This window comes from Seriola lalandi, unplaced genomic scaffold (genome assembly GCF_002814215.2).
Source record: "Seriola lalandi dorsalis isolate HSWRI2012SDOR001 ecotype SW California unplaced genomic scaffold, Sedor1 jcf7180002054576, whole genome shotgun sequence".
NCBI classification, from domain to species: Eukaryota; Metazoa; Chordata; class Actinopteri; order Carangiformes; family Carangidae; genus Seriola; species Seriola lalandi.
This window is the reverse complement of record NW_019525129.1, coordinates 548,638-560,937: the sequence shown is the minus strand read 5'-3', so window position 1 is coordinate 560,937 and position 12,300 is coordinate 548,638. Positions and strand designations below refer to the sequence as shown.

At 42.1% G+C, this 12,300-nt stretch overlaps 1 protein-coding gene across 4 annotated transcripts in view; it reads left to right on the top strand.

Moving 5' to 3' along the window:
* The first annotated feature begins 628 nt into the window (after positions 1 to 628).
* The window catches only part of pde9aa (phosphodiesterase 9aa), a 39,293-nt gene continuing 27,621 nt past the window's right edge, over positions 629 to 12,300 (top strand). For 3 of the 4 annotated variants that reach the window (XM_023417622.2, XM_023417620.2, XM_087176990.1), the window contains exons 1-5: positions 630 to 881; positions 5,534 to 5,604; positions 6,970 to 7,047; positions 9,236 to 9,279; positions 11,979 to 12,033. In XM_023417622.2, the coding sequence (XP_023273390.1) occupies positions 819 to 881; positions 5,534 to 5,604; positions 6,970 to 7,047; positions 9,236 to 9,279; positions 11,979 to 12,033 (311 nt within the window). In that variant the 5' untranslated portion in view covers positions 630 to 818. Of the gene's footprint in view, positions 882 to 5,533; positions 5,605 to 6,969; positions 7,048 to 9,235; positions 9,280 to 11,978; positions 12,034 to 12,300 lie in introns of all 4 variants that reach the window. The other variant, XM_023417621.2, reaches the window with a different exon arrangement.

Here is a 12,300-nt window from a genome sequence, read left to right as displayed (position 1 = left end):
TCTGATCTGCATTGTCAGCTGTGAGATCTGATATAGACAGGTGCAAAAACTGAAATATCACACACACACACACACATATATATATACAGTGCATTTGGAAAATATTCAGATCTCTTCACCTTATGATAAAAATCAATTCTTTTATATATATATATTCATATTTAATACACAGTCATTAGTTATGAGTCTTTCTGAAGGATACTAGGATAAAAAGTGTTATCAAAGGAAATAAATGGAAATGTAAACAATGCAAACAAATGCAGAAGTCATGCTGGCAACTCTGTAAGGCGGTGCTTCGGTCACAGTGGTGCTTTGAGCTAACAATGCTCATACTGACTATGCTAACATGCTGCTAGTAAACCATATTAACATTAGTTGTGTTAGAACTTAAACCATAAATGAAATTCTGAGGAAGACGTTATAGAAGAAGTCAGGGGATCTCTGACGTCATGACTCATCCTCAGTACCATGCCTGTTCGACCCAGGGATGCTTCAGGCTGTCAGACACCCCTTCTTGATGAGAGAGAGACAGAGAGACTGCGTGCCTGTGCGAGAGCGCGCAGACCTCGGGAGGCGTGGACGCGCATGGACAGGCTTTATGAGATGCAGTCAGATAGGGAGGTGACAGAGCGGACAGAGCCCGGGAGACCGAACCGGAGAGCAGGGAGGGTTTCTATCTGACAGGTGGGTGAGATGGTGTCGGCCCCCTGACTCACCCTTCACCCCCTCGGTTTGTTTCGCGGCGGTGGGAGAAGGACTGGAGCCCGGAGCAGGAGCCGCACAGCCACGCACTGACGCCGGGGAGAGGAGAGGTGACCATGGGCTCTGCTTCGTCCTCCTACCGGGTCATTTACCTGGATGTGGACGGCAGGATTCAGAAGGTGAGGAGCTGCTGCTTTGTGGAGGCTGTTCGTGATAAAAGAGAGACACTACAGGTGCGATCAGGCTGCAGGAGCAGAATCAACTGATCCAGAGTCAGACCAGTGCTACTGCTGCTGGGGGCTGTGGGGGCAGGTGGTTGTGCCAACACTCACCTGAAGAGTTATGAATTAATAAGAAAAATTTGCCTTTCAAAATAAATGTCCAAGTAAAAATGACAATACAACTACAATAAAGTTTTGTTGATATTAATTAATATGATATCAATATAAATATTGAATTCATTAAATATCATTGGAACTGTATTGGTTCAATGATTTTTATTGTTATTATTATGCTGTTTTTCATAATTCATTACTAATATGAATCAGCTGTTGCATGTTGTTGAGTTTTATAACAGGTCAGCACAGCTCACACAGGAGCTGACTCTGAGGACAATAACACAAAACACTAGTGAGGGTCAGACACTGACAGACTGACAGGAGCATGAAGTCTCTTCAGTTGTAATGTTGAGCACCACAGACTGTAAAACTAATTAAACATGGACCATAAAATATCATAAAGCTGCTGAATATTCACAGCTGAAGCAAATCCATTTATAGATTTTATAAACGGTCGGAGGTGGAAAGTTTTATTTTGTCTGCCATAGTTTATTATAATTTCTAAACTAACTGAGTTAAATAAAAGAGTAAAACAGTTACAAAAACATTATTACAGTGTTATTGTAAATCATGTGTAATATGTGAGGCTGGCTTTTGATTGATCTTCAGAGGAAGTGTCAGCTCTGCTTTCATTGTTTTGTATAATCTACAGTAAAATGAGATGCTGGTTTGGCCTTTAGTCTAAATGTCACCTCTGTTTATCCCTGTGAATGAAATGATACTGAGCAGTTAACAGCCAGAAATAGATCATGTTAGTAGAGAGGCCACAGTTATGATGATGTGTGAATCATCACCATTCACCATAACCTCACTGTTTTCAGTGTGTGTGTGTGTGTGTGTGTGTGTGTGTGTGTGTGTGTGTGTGTGTGAGTATGTGTGTGTGTGTGTGTGCGTGTGTGCGTGTGTGTGTGTGTGTCAGACACAGAGACCAGACTTCTGAGTGTGAAGTGATGGATTAAAGAATCTAGGCCATGCAAATTATTAATCCAACTAAATATGTGAGAATCAAAAGGTGGAGCTTGAAGGTCAGTGACGTAGCAACCTGCGGCTGTTGTGTTTACACTTCAGAGCTTTTCTTTAATGTTGGATGTTTTATAGTAAAAGTTTCAAATATGAAAGAAAAGAGAGAGAAGCTGCAGAGAAACCGAATGTCTGCAAACCTCACGGTCACTGCCTGTAGTTCAGAGACACCAGTGAACCCTGAAGACCTGAACTGGAGTCAGGACTGAATCTAACAAATACAGATATTTGCTGTGATTTCATTTTCACTGTTTTTTAGATGTTGTTTGTCATGGAGTAAACCCTTAATATGATGTTTCATCAGGGTTTCTGCTCTGTATAGTCTGAGATGTGATTCAGATGAAAACTGAAACACGAGCTCAGTTGGAGCAGGCTGCTGCTTTGATAGTAAACCAAGAGATTTTTAATCATGTGGTTCAGAGCAAACAGAAAGAAAACTGTAAAATGCAGAATCTTCATTGTGGGCTTTTCAACTGAGGTCTTTCATCCTTTCATTGAAACATCCCTCCAATTCACCTTGTTCAGGATCACAGTTACTGTGTTCACATGAAAACCTGAATCCTACCATAACCACATCCAGATCTCGTCCAGAGTCACGTGTGCCACAGTGAAACATCACTACTTCTTCTAAGTCAAAACTGAAACTCACCAGCAGCCTGTGCACACCAACATCCAGACTTCTACATCTACACACATATGAACCACAGCTCATCACTGCTGAGGACTCATTAACTGTCAGAGCATCTGTCTCATTACTGTCCACACGTCCTGCTCCAGACTGAAGAGGTGAGCAGAGACTCCAGCTCTGTGAGGAGGAGCGGCTCATAAAAGGCCATATAACCAGGTTTATGCCTCACAGACACTTTGCATTTATTGCATTGTGTCTTCTTTATGGAGTTCACACAGTGTGTATCTGTGCACAAAAAACGTGTCAGGGCCTCATGCAGACAGTGTCCCAATCTGGAAACATATACAACAGGGTGAGAAGATGAACACTTGTTCAAAGGGTGAGACAGCGTCATGAGACTTGAGGTTTGTTGTGTCTTCAGACTCCCTGAGGAAGAGAAAACAGGACAAAGACTGAAGTTGTTGCTGGAGACACTGAGAGGACCTCCTGTTCCATTTGAGACACAGACTGACCTCTCAGATTAGGATTAGGTTTGAGCACTGGATTAGTTTTATCTCAGGTGGAAGGTTGAAATCAACAGTGAAGCATTTCAGTTCAACTCATGTTTTTCACTTGTGTTGCATATTGATCAGTGTGTGACGGAGCCGTGTTATCATGATGCTCAGCTTCCCCGCACTCATTGTTCTCTGTGGGTTTTGTTTCTCTTGTCCTCTGGTCCTCATTAATAATCAGATTGTGGGTTTGTGCCTTTGTTTTGCGTGACCAGGTTTGAATATTGTGTGCTCTGTATTTGCATGATAGTGGCAGGTTGAAGATGTCTGATCATCATCCTGCAGCAGCAGCAGCAGCAGCAGCAGCAGCAGCAGGAGACAGTGTTTTCATTGTAGCTGCAGCATCTTAAAAGAAGAAAGTGGAAATTAAATCTTCAGATTCACTCGTTCAGAGTGAGAGTTGTGTGTTTGTGTGACGTTCATGGGAACAGCAGCAGTCTGACCCTTGTGTTTCAGTGTAGGTGTGATGTTTCCTTCCCCCTGTCTATTTCACCTGTGACACGCTGCCAGAGCCAGACCACTGAAGTGCTCTTTGACCTCCCTCCTCCTCATCTTCCTCCTCCACCTTCATCTCTCCCTTAGCCCCCCGCCTCTGCCTTAATCCTGCCCCCACCCTCGCACTGCCCGGCCTCCTCATGTCATCTCGCTGCCTGTGCTCTTCGATGCCATCACATGCACGTCTCCTTTATCTATGTGGGTCATCCCTCATTGTGTGACACAGATCAATTCTCATCTTCAGTGACTCAATCTTGTTTATGAAGCGGTTTTAAAAACACTAAATATGTCCCGCCTCTGTGGAGCAGTGAGCCGGTTCTCTCCTCAGAAGAAGAGCCATGAGTGGAGGAATCCATCTCGCTCAGGTGTTTCTAGAGTTTCCCCCAGTGGCTGATCGCTCTACTTTCTCATGACTGTAGTCAACCATGTTGTCAACATCTGCACAAGAAAAACAGCTGATTTTAAATTACATTTGTGTTCACTAAGAACATTCTTGTTATCTTTTTCATGCAGTGGAAAAATACATGCCCTGCATTATTTTACATTTCTGGGCACATGTTTTCCACATAAGAACAAGCAGGAGTAAAGACTGGAGCCATGCTGCACATCAGAAAACTAAAATATTGAGTGAATGAAAAGAAAATTCTTACATAATTACCAGAAGAACATGTTGAAATGGAGAGGAGAGGCCATGTTGATCATGTTGTCTCCTAGTGTGTTTTCTTGGAGTGTTACTACAGGTGTTCCAGATGTTCCAGATGTTCCAATCAACTGCAGACAGAGACAGATTAGTAAAAGGATCCCCCCGAGAGGACCCCAGGGGTCACCACAATCCTGCTGCCACAAACACTCACTAACACCACATGTTGACTCATCTGCTGCAGAAAATAGTTCTCAACAGATGAACTATTAGATCCTGTTTGTTCAAATCTACTGTGATCAGCTGTTGTGGGAAATCACTGAGCCATTAAAACCGAACTGTATATTTATGATGTTTAATGTTGTTACTGTGAGTCAGTGGGTTGAAGCTGAACCAACACATTGATGCTCTGTGGCTGAACCCATTCATGATGTTCTCTGTAGTGTATTTGATTTACTGTCTGAATGTCGTATGAACTACAGTGTTCCCAAGATGCACCACACAGTGTATGGTGTACTTCCTGCTAAACGTCCCACAATGCTATGCATTTGAAAATAACAGCTTTGCAACACAACATCTGTCTGTGATGACACAAAATCATAATTTATAAACCAATTGATACAGAGCATTACTGAGTGTACAGTGTCATGAGTGTGTATGGGTGTGTTTCATAATTAAAAGAAGAAAACTCTTCTGTCTGCTCCATCAGGTGAAACATCCTGTCAGGTGACTGAATGTCTGCTCTCCTCCACTGGACAAATACCTGTGTTTCATCTGTACTGAGCATATCAGTGTCGTTAGTAACATGCTAACATTTAGCTTGTTTGTATGCTAATGTTGGCAGGTTACATTCACCACAAGGCAATGAAAAGCTAAAAAAAAGATTTGCAGAGAAATAGCTAATGAATAAATGATGAACAGTGTCACAGGTCAGAAAACAAACTGTTCTTCTTTGTCTCCATCACAGACTGTAACAGTTCATCATGTGCACGGTTTATAGCTGTGAACGGAGCAGCTGAAGTTACTGTATGTTTATTTTATTATAAGTCAAATAGTACGACTGACACAGACTGCAGGTAAAGAGTCCTCTCCCTGCCTTTCATACCTTGTCACCACATTTTAATTTAGTGTGATTGTGTGTCTGTTGTCGCCCCTTTAGGTGGTGTTCAGTAGATTCTGCAGCCCGTGTGACATCAAGGAACTGCTTTGTACAGCCCTGAGTGTGCCAAGGTAACACACACACACACACACACACACACACACACACACACACACACACACACACTTGTTTAAGCTTTTAGTAAACCACTCATGTGCTCCCCACTAGCTCCAGCAGAGTGGCTGCTAATATGAAGCGTTCCAGTCATGTGATGTGAGTGTGTAAGGGATTATGACATGAAACTACGTTACAATTAGCACTAACTGTGACAGTCTGCTGGATGCCTGTCTGACTGGGAGTTTGATAGAGGGTTGGTTTCAGTTTGGTCTGTGCTCAGTGGGCAGACTGGTCCAGGATCAGCATCTGGTGTGTGGTCGGCTCTAGCCTCAGGGGGCTTCCTGGAGAGCTGTGTGTGGTCACTGAGGCTAAGCTAACTGCAGGGCCAATTCTTTGATAGTCTATGTAGATTGTAAACTACTGTTGACAGAGCCTGCTCTCATTCATTTTGAACAACTAGAAAACTGCTCAGTAGATCACAGCCCTCTGCTAATGTTGTGTATTGAGTCATTTGTGTTCCCTCTACTTTGCTGTTGTGTGTAGAGTCCTGAGTTTGAGCCTCATCATCATGAAATTCTGGACTAACATTTAATGTCATTTATGTTCATATAAAATGGTAATTCATTCACAGACTGTAAATAAAGATGGAGGTAGCCTCTGTGACGTCACCCACAGGTTTGAAGCTCAGAGTGAATTAACTCCCTGCTAATCCAAAAGCGAGGCTAAGCCAGACATGTATGATGAGTGTAGACACTGATACCTGCTAATTAGTAATAACTAACTTATAAATAAAATATTACAATTTGACTCACCTGTAAAAACAGGAGCACAGACTTAAATCAATTTCAAGTCATGTTCTGTTAATTAACCAACAAGTCAAATTATCTGTCTCATATTTACATGAAGAACCAACAAACAGAGAAGTCCCGTTCACTGACTGAGTTAGCTGAGGACACGCCGAGCAGACAGCTAGCTGCTAGACACCTGTCACTCAAAGAGGTCACGCCCTCAATTAGACATAACTTTAAACCATGATAAAATGTAAACAGGTGAGTTATATAAACAGCTGTCATGAAGGAGGAAATTAGCTGTCGAGACCAAAACTGCTTTTGTACCAGTTATTTCTGCTGTAAAGTTGGACATTTTAACATGGGAGTCTATGGAGATTGACTCACTGTTGGAGCCAAACCTCTGTTTCTCCTAAACCTATGGTCCACATGAGCAGCACCACCCCCAACAAAGTGTCCTTGTTGGTTTATTTAGTGAGAAATGTTTATGCAGGAGGTCTTTGATTCCTCTGGATGGTTTCTGATGGACAGGTCATGGAGACACATTCATGATGAACTTAGTCAGTAAAACGTGTCTTTGTCTCCACACAGGAACACTAACCTGTCCCTGCTGGATTCATCTGGAGCCATGGTGTCCATCGACCCCACCATGCCACACAACACAGACAGGTACAGGACAACTTGTCCCCTGATGTCTTCACTGATGAGACTGTTCAACTGAAAGACCTGTTCTATGATTGACCAGTGTTTTCTGCTCCTTACATTAGAAACCAACTGTACCTGAGTTTACCTGGAGCCTGTTCTTTCACAAGTGATCAGAATCGAGACTCTGTACAGAGTCACAGTAACACAGTCTCATCAGAATCGAGTCTGCTCCATGTTTTACACTGTTTTCACATTTACGAGTTTACAGGTGTTGTCAGTCATGGTGGACTATGATTGGCTGCAGGAGAACTACTAATACTGCCAGCACCTGATGGAGGTCTATTTTCCTGGTGGCGGAGGTCGGGATTCTGGTTATTTACTGTGAAGGATGGGAACAGCACAGTTTATTAATCAGCTGACAAACAGCAGTAGGTGTTTCCACAGAGAAGATCCTGGCTCTGTGTTCCTGTTTAAGAACTGATCAGTTATAGATGACTGTGTTGAAGTATGAAGTCTGTCTGAAACCTCTGACTGAAGACAGAGCAGATGCTCCTGCATGTTTCTAACACAGAACATACAGAAGGGAAGTGCTGCTTAAACTGATGCTTGTCTACAGACACCATTTAAAGGGTATTTTACCCAGAGCCGTGCTAAACATTTACCACGCACTAAACTTGAAGAAGTGCAGTTGCTCAGAGCTGAGCAACTGATTTACCTGCTGAGGTAAATCAGTGTTGTATTGTGGAGCTGTACAGCTGGTTTGGACCACACTCTGAGCCTTTAGAGGATATATATGATAAATACATGTGTTTATATTACACTGACCAAACAATAGTTAATATAATAAATAGTAAGACAGAAGGATACGTGATGCAGAAGTGTTGTTGATGTAAGAACAGTTTATTTCTGTAACCAGAGGCTGAAGTGACTTTACTCCTAAAGAAACAGTGCAGTGATAAGACGTCAGTGAACCTCTGAATATTATAATCTGATCTTCATCTCAGTCACAGATGAAGACAAACAGACAACACACAAACAAAAACAAGCAGTTATAATTTCTGTGTCCTTATGGAACGCAGTCATTAAACGTTCACAGTCAGTGTACCTTGGATTTAATAACTGGTTGAACCTCCTCTGAAACCAGTTCTTGCAGCAGCTGCTCACCAGACCTGCTCAATTTTCAGCAGGAAGTTTGGATCACCATTCTTTTTAGCAGCAGCTTCCTCTTTGGTGTACATGTCAGGACTTCATGCTCCATGATGTGTGTGTGGTGGACTCGTGAACAGAGATGTGAACCCGCTCCACTGATTCCTTTATGCCTTCAGCTGTGTCTTTGTGACTTTACTATCATTTGCTATCAGACCTGTTGAGTCTGTGTAGAGCTGCTGTGAGTGAACACTGGCAGCAGTAGAAAGATGCTGACTTGCTTATTTTCTTCTACTTCAGAATATTAACATGGCCTCTCTGGAGGTTCAGTACCACGTCAAATCTCCTTGTGTTGCTGTTCTGTCACTGTTGTTCATGTCTCCTTAGGTGTGATGAGACTGTTTATTCAAACGGTCGCACGGTAGATCTACAGTAGACCTAAAGTAGAAGAAGTAGTAGAGTTGTAGTGAACCCTGAAACTCGTCACAGTTTCACTGTGAATCACACAGAATATGAACAAGACAAGAAAGAACTGAACCAGACAAACCTGGCTTTGTTTCAATTACCTCATTAAGAAACAGGGGAAACAGGGTCCCTCAACATGTCGTGCCCTCAGCTGCACACACACACACACACACACACACACACACACACACACACACACACACAGACTCGTGGTTTTGGAAGAATTCAACAGTTACAAGGATGTTTTAATTAAAGAGTGAAACAATAAAAAGAAAAATCTGATTTGAAAAAAAAGGCTATTCTCTCCATAACAATGTTAGCAAATCACATATATGAGCCATGTTTTCCTGTTTCTTGTTGGTGGGTGCTACTGCTCAGGCATTTTTACTAGTGCATCTGAAGGTAAAACATTATCTCAGTGTTAATCTTCCCTGTAAACACTGTGTCTGAATACAGGCTGAAGGAAGAACACAGTGGACGGACGGATTTATTCTAGCTTCACACCACCTCTGCTCTCACAACTAACCTGTGTGTGTGTGTGTGTGTGTGTGTGTGTGTGTGTGTGTGTGTGTGTGTGTGTGTGTGTCCTGATGTGTTGAAGGTCACCGTACCGAGTGGTGCCTATGACTGGAGGACAGCTTGCTGGTGAGTTCCACAGCACACTCAGACAGGGTGAAGGTGTGTGTAGACAGATTCATGTTTAATACACTGTGTCAAACAGCCATATGTTCCTCCAAGTTCCTGGGGAACATTTACCTTGATGATATGGTGGCAGCTGATTGGTTGTAATTTGAGGAGTTTTTTTTTAACCTGTGGTTTAAATACCCACAGGAGGAATTGTTCTTCTGCTCTTGAGCAGGGATTCAAACCCCTGCTGCACCACTGTCAATGTATCTATCTGACAGGACATTTATCAAAGAGTCTATTATGAATAATAACAAGACCACAACACCTAGTGACTCTGCTCCAGTACCTTTAACTGGTTCTACAAACCAACATGAACAGGAAGTATTCATCCACATATACATGAATACAATGTAAAACTGTTGCTTTGATTCAATGTGTGTCAGTTTGTGAATGGGTGAATGACATGGCTCATTGTCTCTGTGATATAGATGTTACAACATATTGTCCAGTCCTGGCTCTGAGTGTTATTGTCTGTGCATCATGTTTCCTGTTTCACTTGTTTTCTTCTTCTTCTCCTTCATATGCAGTTACATGAAACCAGCATAATAATTACCTTTATAATTAACTTTAACTTGTTGAGGAGAGGTTATTGAACGAATGTAATTAAAAAATGACTTGAGGATCATTATCATTTTGTTTTAAAGCAGCTATAATTGAGACTGACGTGTGACAGTGTTGATTAGTGTGTGATGGTGATGAAGCTGCAGCGCGTCTCCACAGAGCTGTACACTGATGTTTATCTATTTACTGCTCTGTTCACTTTCTGCTCTCACAGCGTGGTTTACAGATGTAGACAGATGTTTTCAGAGAAACTGGACCTTTGTTTAATCCTGACTGACCTGAGGGAGCCAGTAAAATAGTTGAGCACATGTTATATTGGTAACTGGTGACCAGTCCAAAGTCTGACCGTGTCCTCACAGTTATCAGCTGCGGAACACAGTGATTGTTTTATGACAGTGATGCTGTCACTTTACATCTGACTGGTAGTAGGTTAAAATGATCACTTACCGAGACCAGTAAACCACAGCTACTGTCAATCTACTGTCTGTTCACTGTTGTGACAGTCACAGAGACAGAAGCACCTAAAATGATAAAACAAACATATGATGCACAGTGTTGATGATATTCAGTCCCTGTCTCTCTGAGTGAGGCTGTTTGCTGGGTGAGGTTCAGTGTGTAGAGTAGGTGCATTATCACAGGATCATCATCATCATGGTTTATCTTTGTGGTTCTTGTGGTCAAGGGCTGTTGTTCCTGTTTAGTTTAATGATCCATCAGTCACTCACTGGTCCTCCTCTGTGAATTCACAACAACACTATGCAGGTCACACCTCAGGTCAACCGCGAAGATTTGCATCCATAATCATATCTGCTAATACACTGACACTGAGACTTCATTAATACAACTAAATGATTTGCTATTGGATGGTCAAGTAAAACTATGAAAACTAAGACAATAACTTCATTGTTATTAGAAAATATTCAGACAATTGTGATGTGTAGTTGAGTTTTTTTTATCAGACCAGTAACTGTAATATAATGACTGATAATCATAAACAGACTGTTAATATGAAACATACTGATCTTTACCCTCAGTCTCTCTGAGCTTCACCTCTGACCTCTGGACTGGAACTGGTTCAGTACCAGAAGGAGAAGTCAGGGACATTTATTTCTGTTGTGATGTGAGTGAAGAGACGCTTTAAAGGTCCATATAGTCTAAAGGTCTCTGTCAATGTGTTGTTTGATTATAAAGCAGGTCTAGGTTTTATATTAATACTGTGAAAGTATCAAAGCCTCAGTCCACAGAGAAATGCACACAGCCTGTATTTAGAAACTGAGCCTTAAAACCAGCTGTCAGGACTTCTGGAACTTTGTGATGTCACAATAAAGCAGTCACCAAGCCCTGCCAACCTGGACCCACCAAGAGAGGATCATAACCTCCTCTCTTCTAATTGGTTGACTGACCTGTTGTTACTAGAGCTCCAGAGAGAAGCCTGAGAGAGGAGATGTAAAACTACACATCTTCTTATGGATCAACACTTTAAAGTGTAAAATATGGACCTTTGAACTTGTTGTGTCGGTGTGTGTCATGGCTGCTCTCCCACTGTGTAGTAACCCAGTGACTGAAGCTGTTATTGTTGGACTCACTTCTAACATATTGACTGAAGTAGTTCAGTGTGTTCTAAGTGTTCTCTGTCAGTCTGAACAAGATTAATTAATCACAGAGAGGAATTCCTCACACCACAATGCACAAACTACTGCCAAGCCACAAATCTTTCTTTTATTGGCTCACTGAGTTGAACTTTGCTCACAACACAGGAGCTCTGAGCCAATGGCAGAGCTCTGTGTATGTCCAGCCTCTTCCTGTTTGTGTGAGGCGACTCATTAACAGGTCAAGCTGTTAGCTGCTCACACTCACTGCGGACACTCTGCTGGTCACTGATGGTGAGACCAGGGGGTGGGGGACATATTTTATCTATCTGTTCTCTCCTTCTGTTGCTTTAGCTGTGTGACTCTCTGTGATTGGCTGGGCTGACATAACCTCTGTGTCTGTGTGTGTATGTGTGTGTGTGTGTGTGTGTGTGTGTGTGTGTGTGTGTGTGTGTGTGTGTGTGTGTATGAGTATGTAAACCACCTCCACACCTGCTCTCTCTTCAGATAAAGAGGAACTCTTTCAGAATGTACTGACGCAGGTAGCAGAGCAGTTCTCCAGGTAAGACACTGAGCAGGAGATCCTCTCTGTCTCTCTGAGCTCTAGATACTGAACACACTGTTATCTCTGTTTCTCTGTTTAACATGTCAATCACCGTTAATCATTTATTCATCTTGTAGATTTCTTCCTCTCCAACTGGAATGTTAGTTCTTGAGAATTTTTCTATAGTGAACTGTCTGTGTGGTACCAGGACAAAACCTTTTTTTTCCCATGAATTTGTTTATTGGATTTTCTACAACACAAAAATGTAAAAAAAAAAAAAAAAAA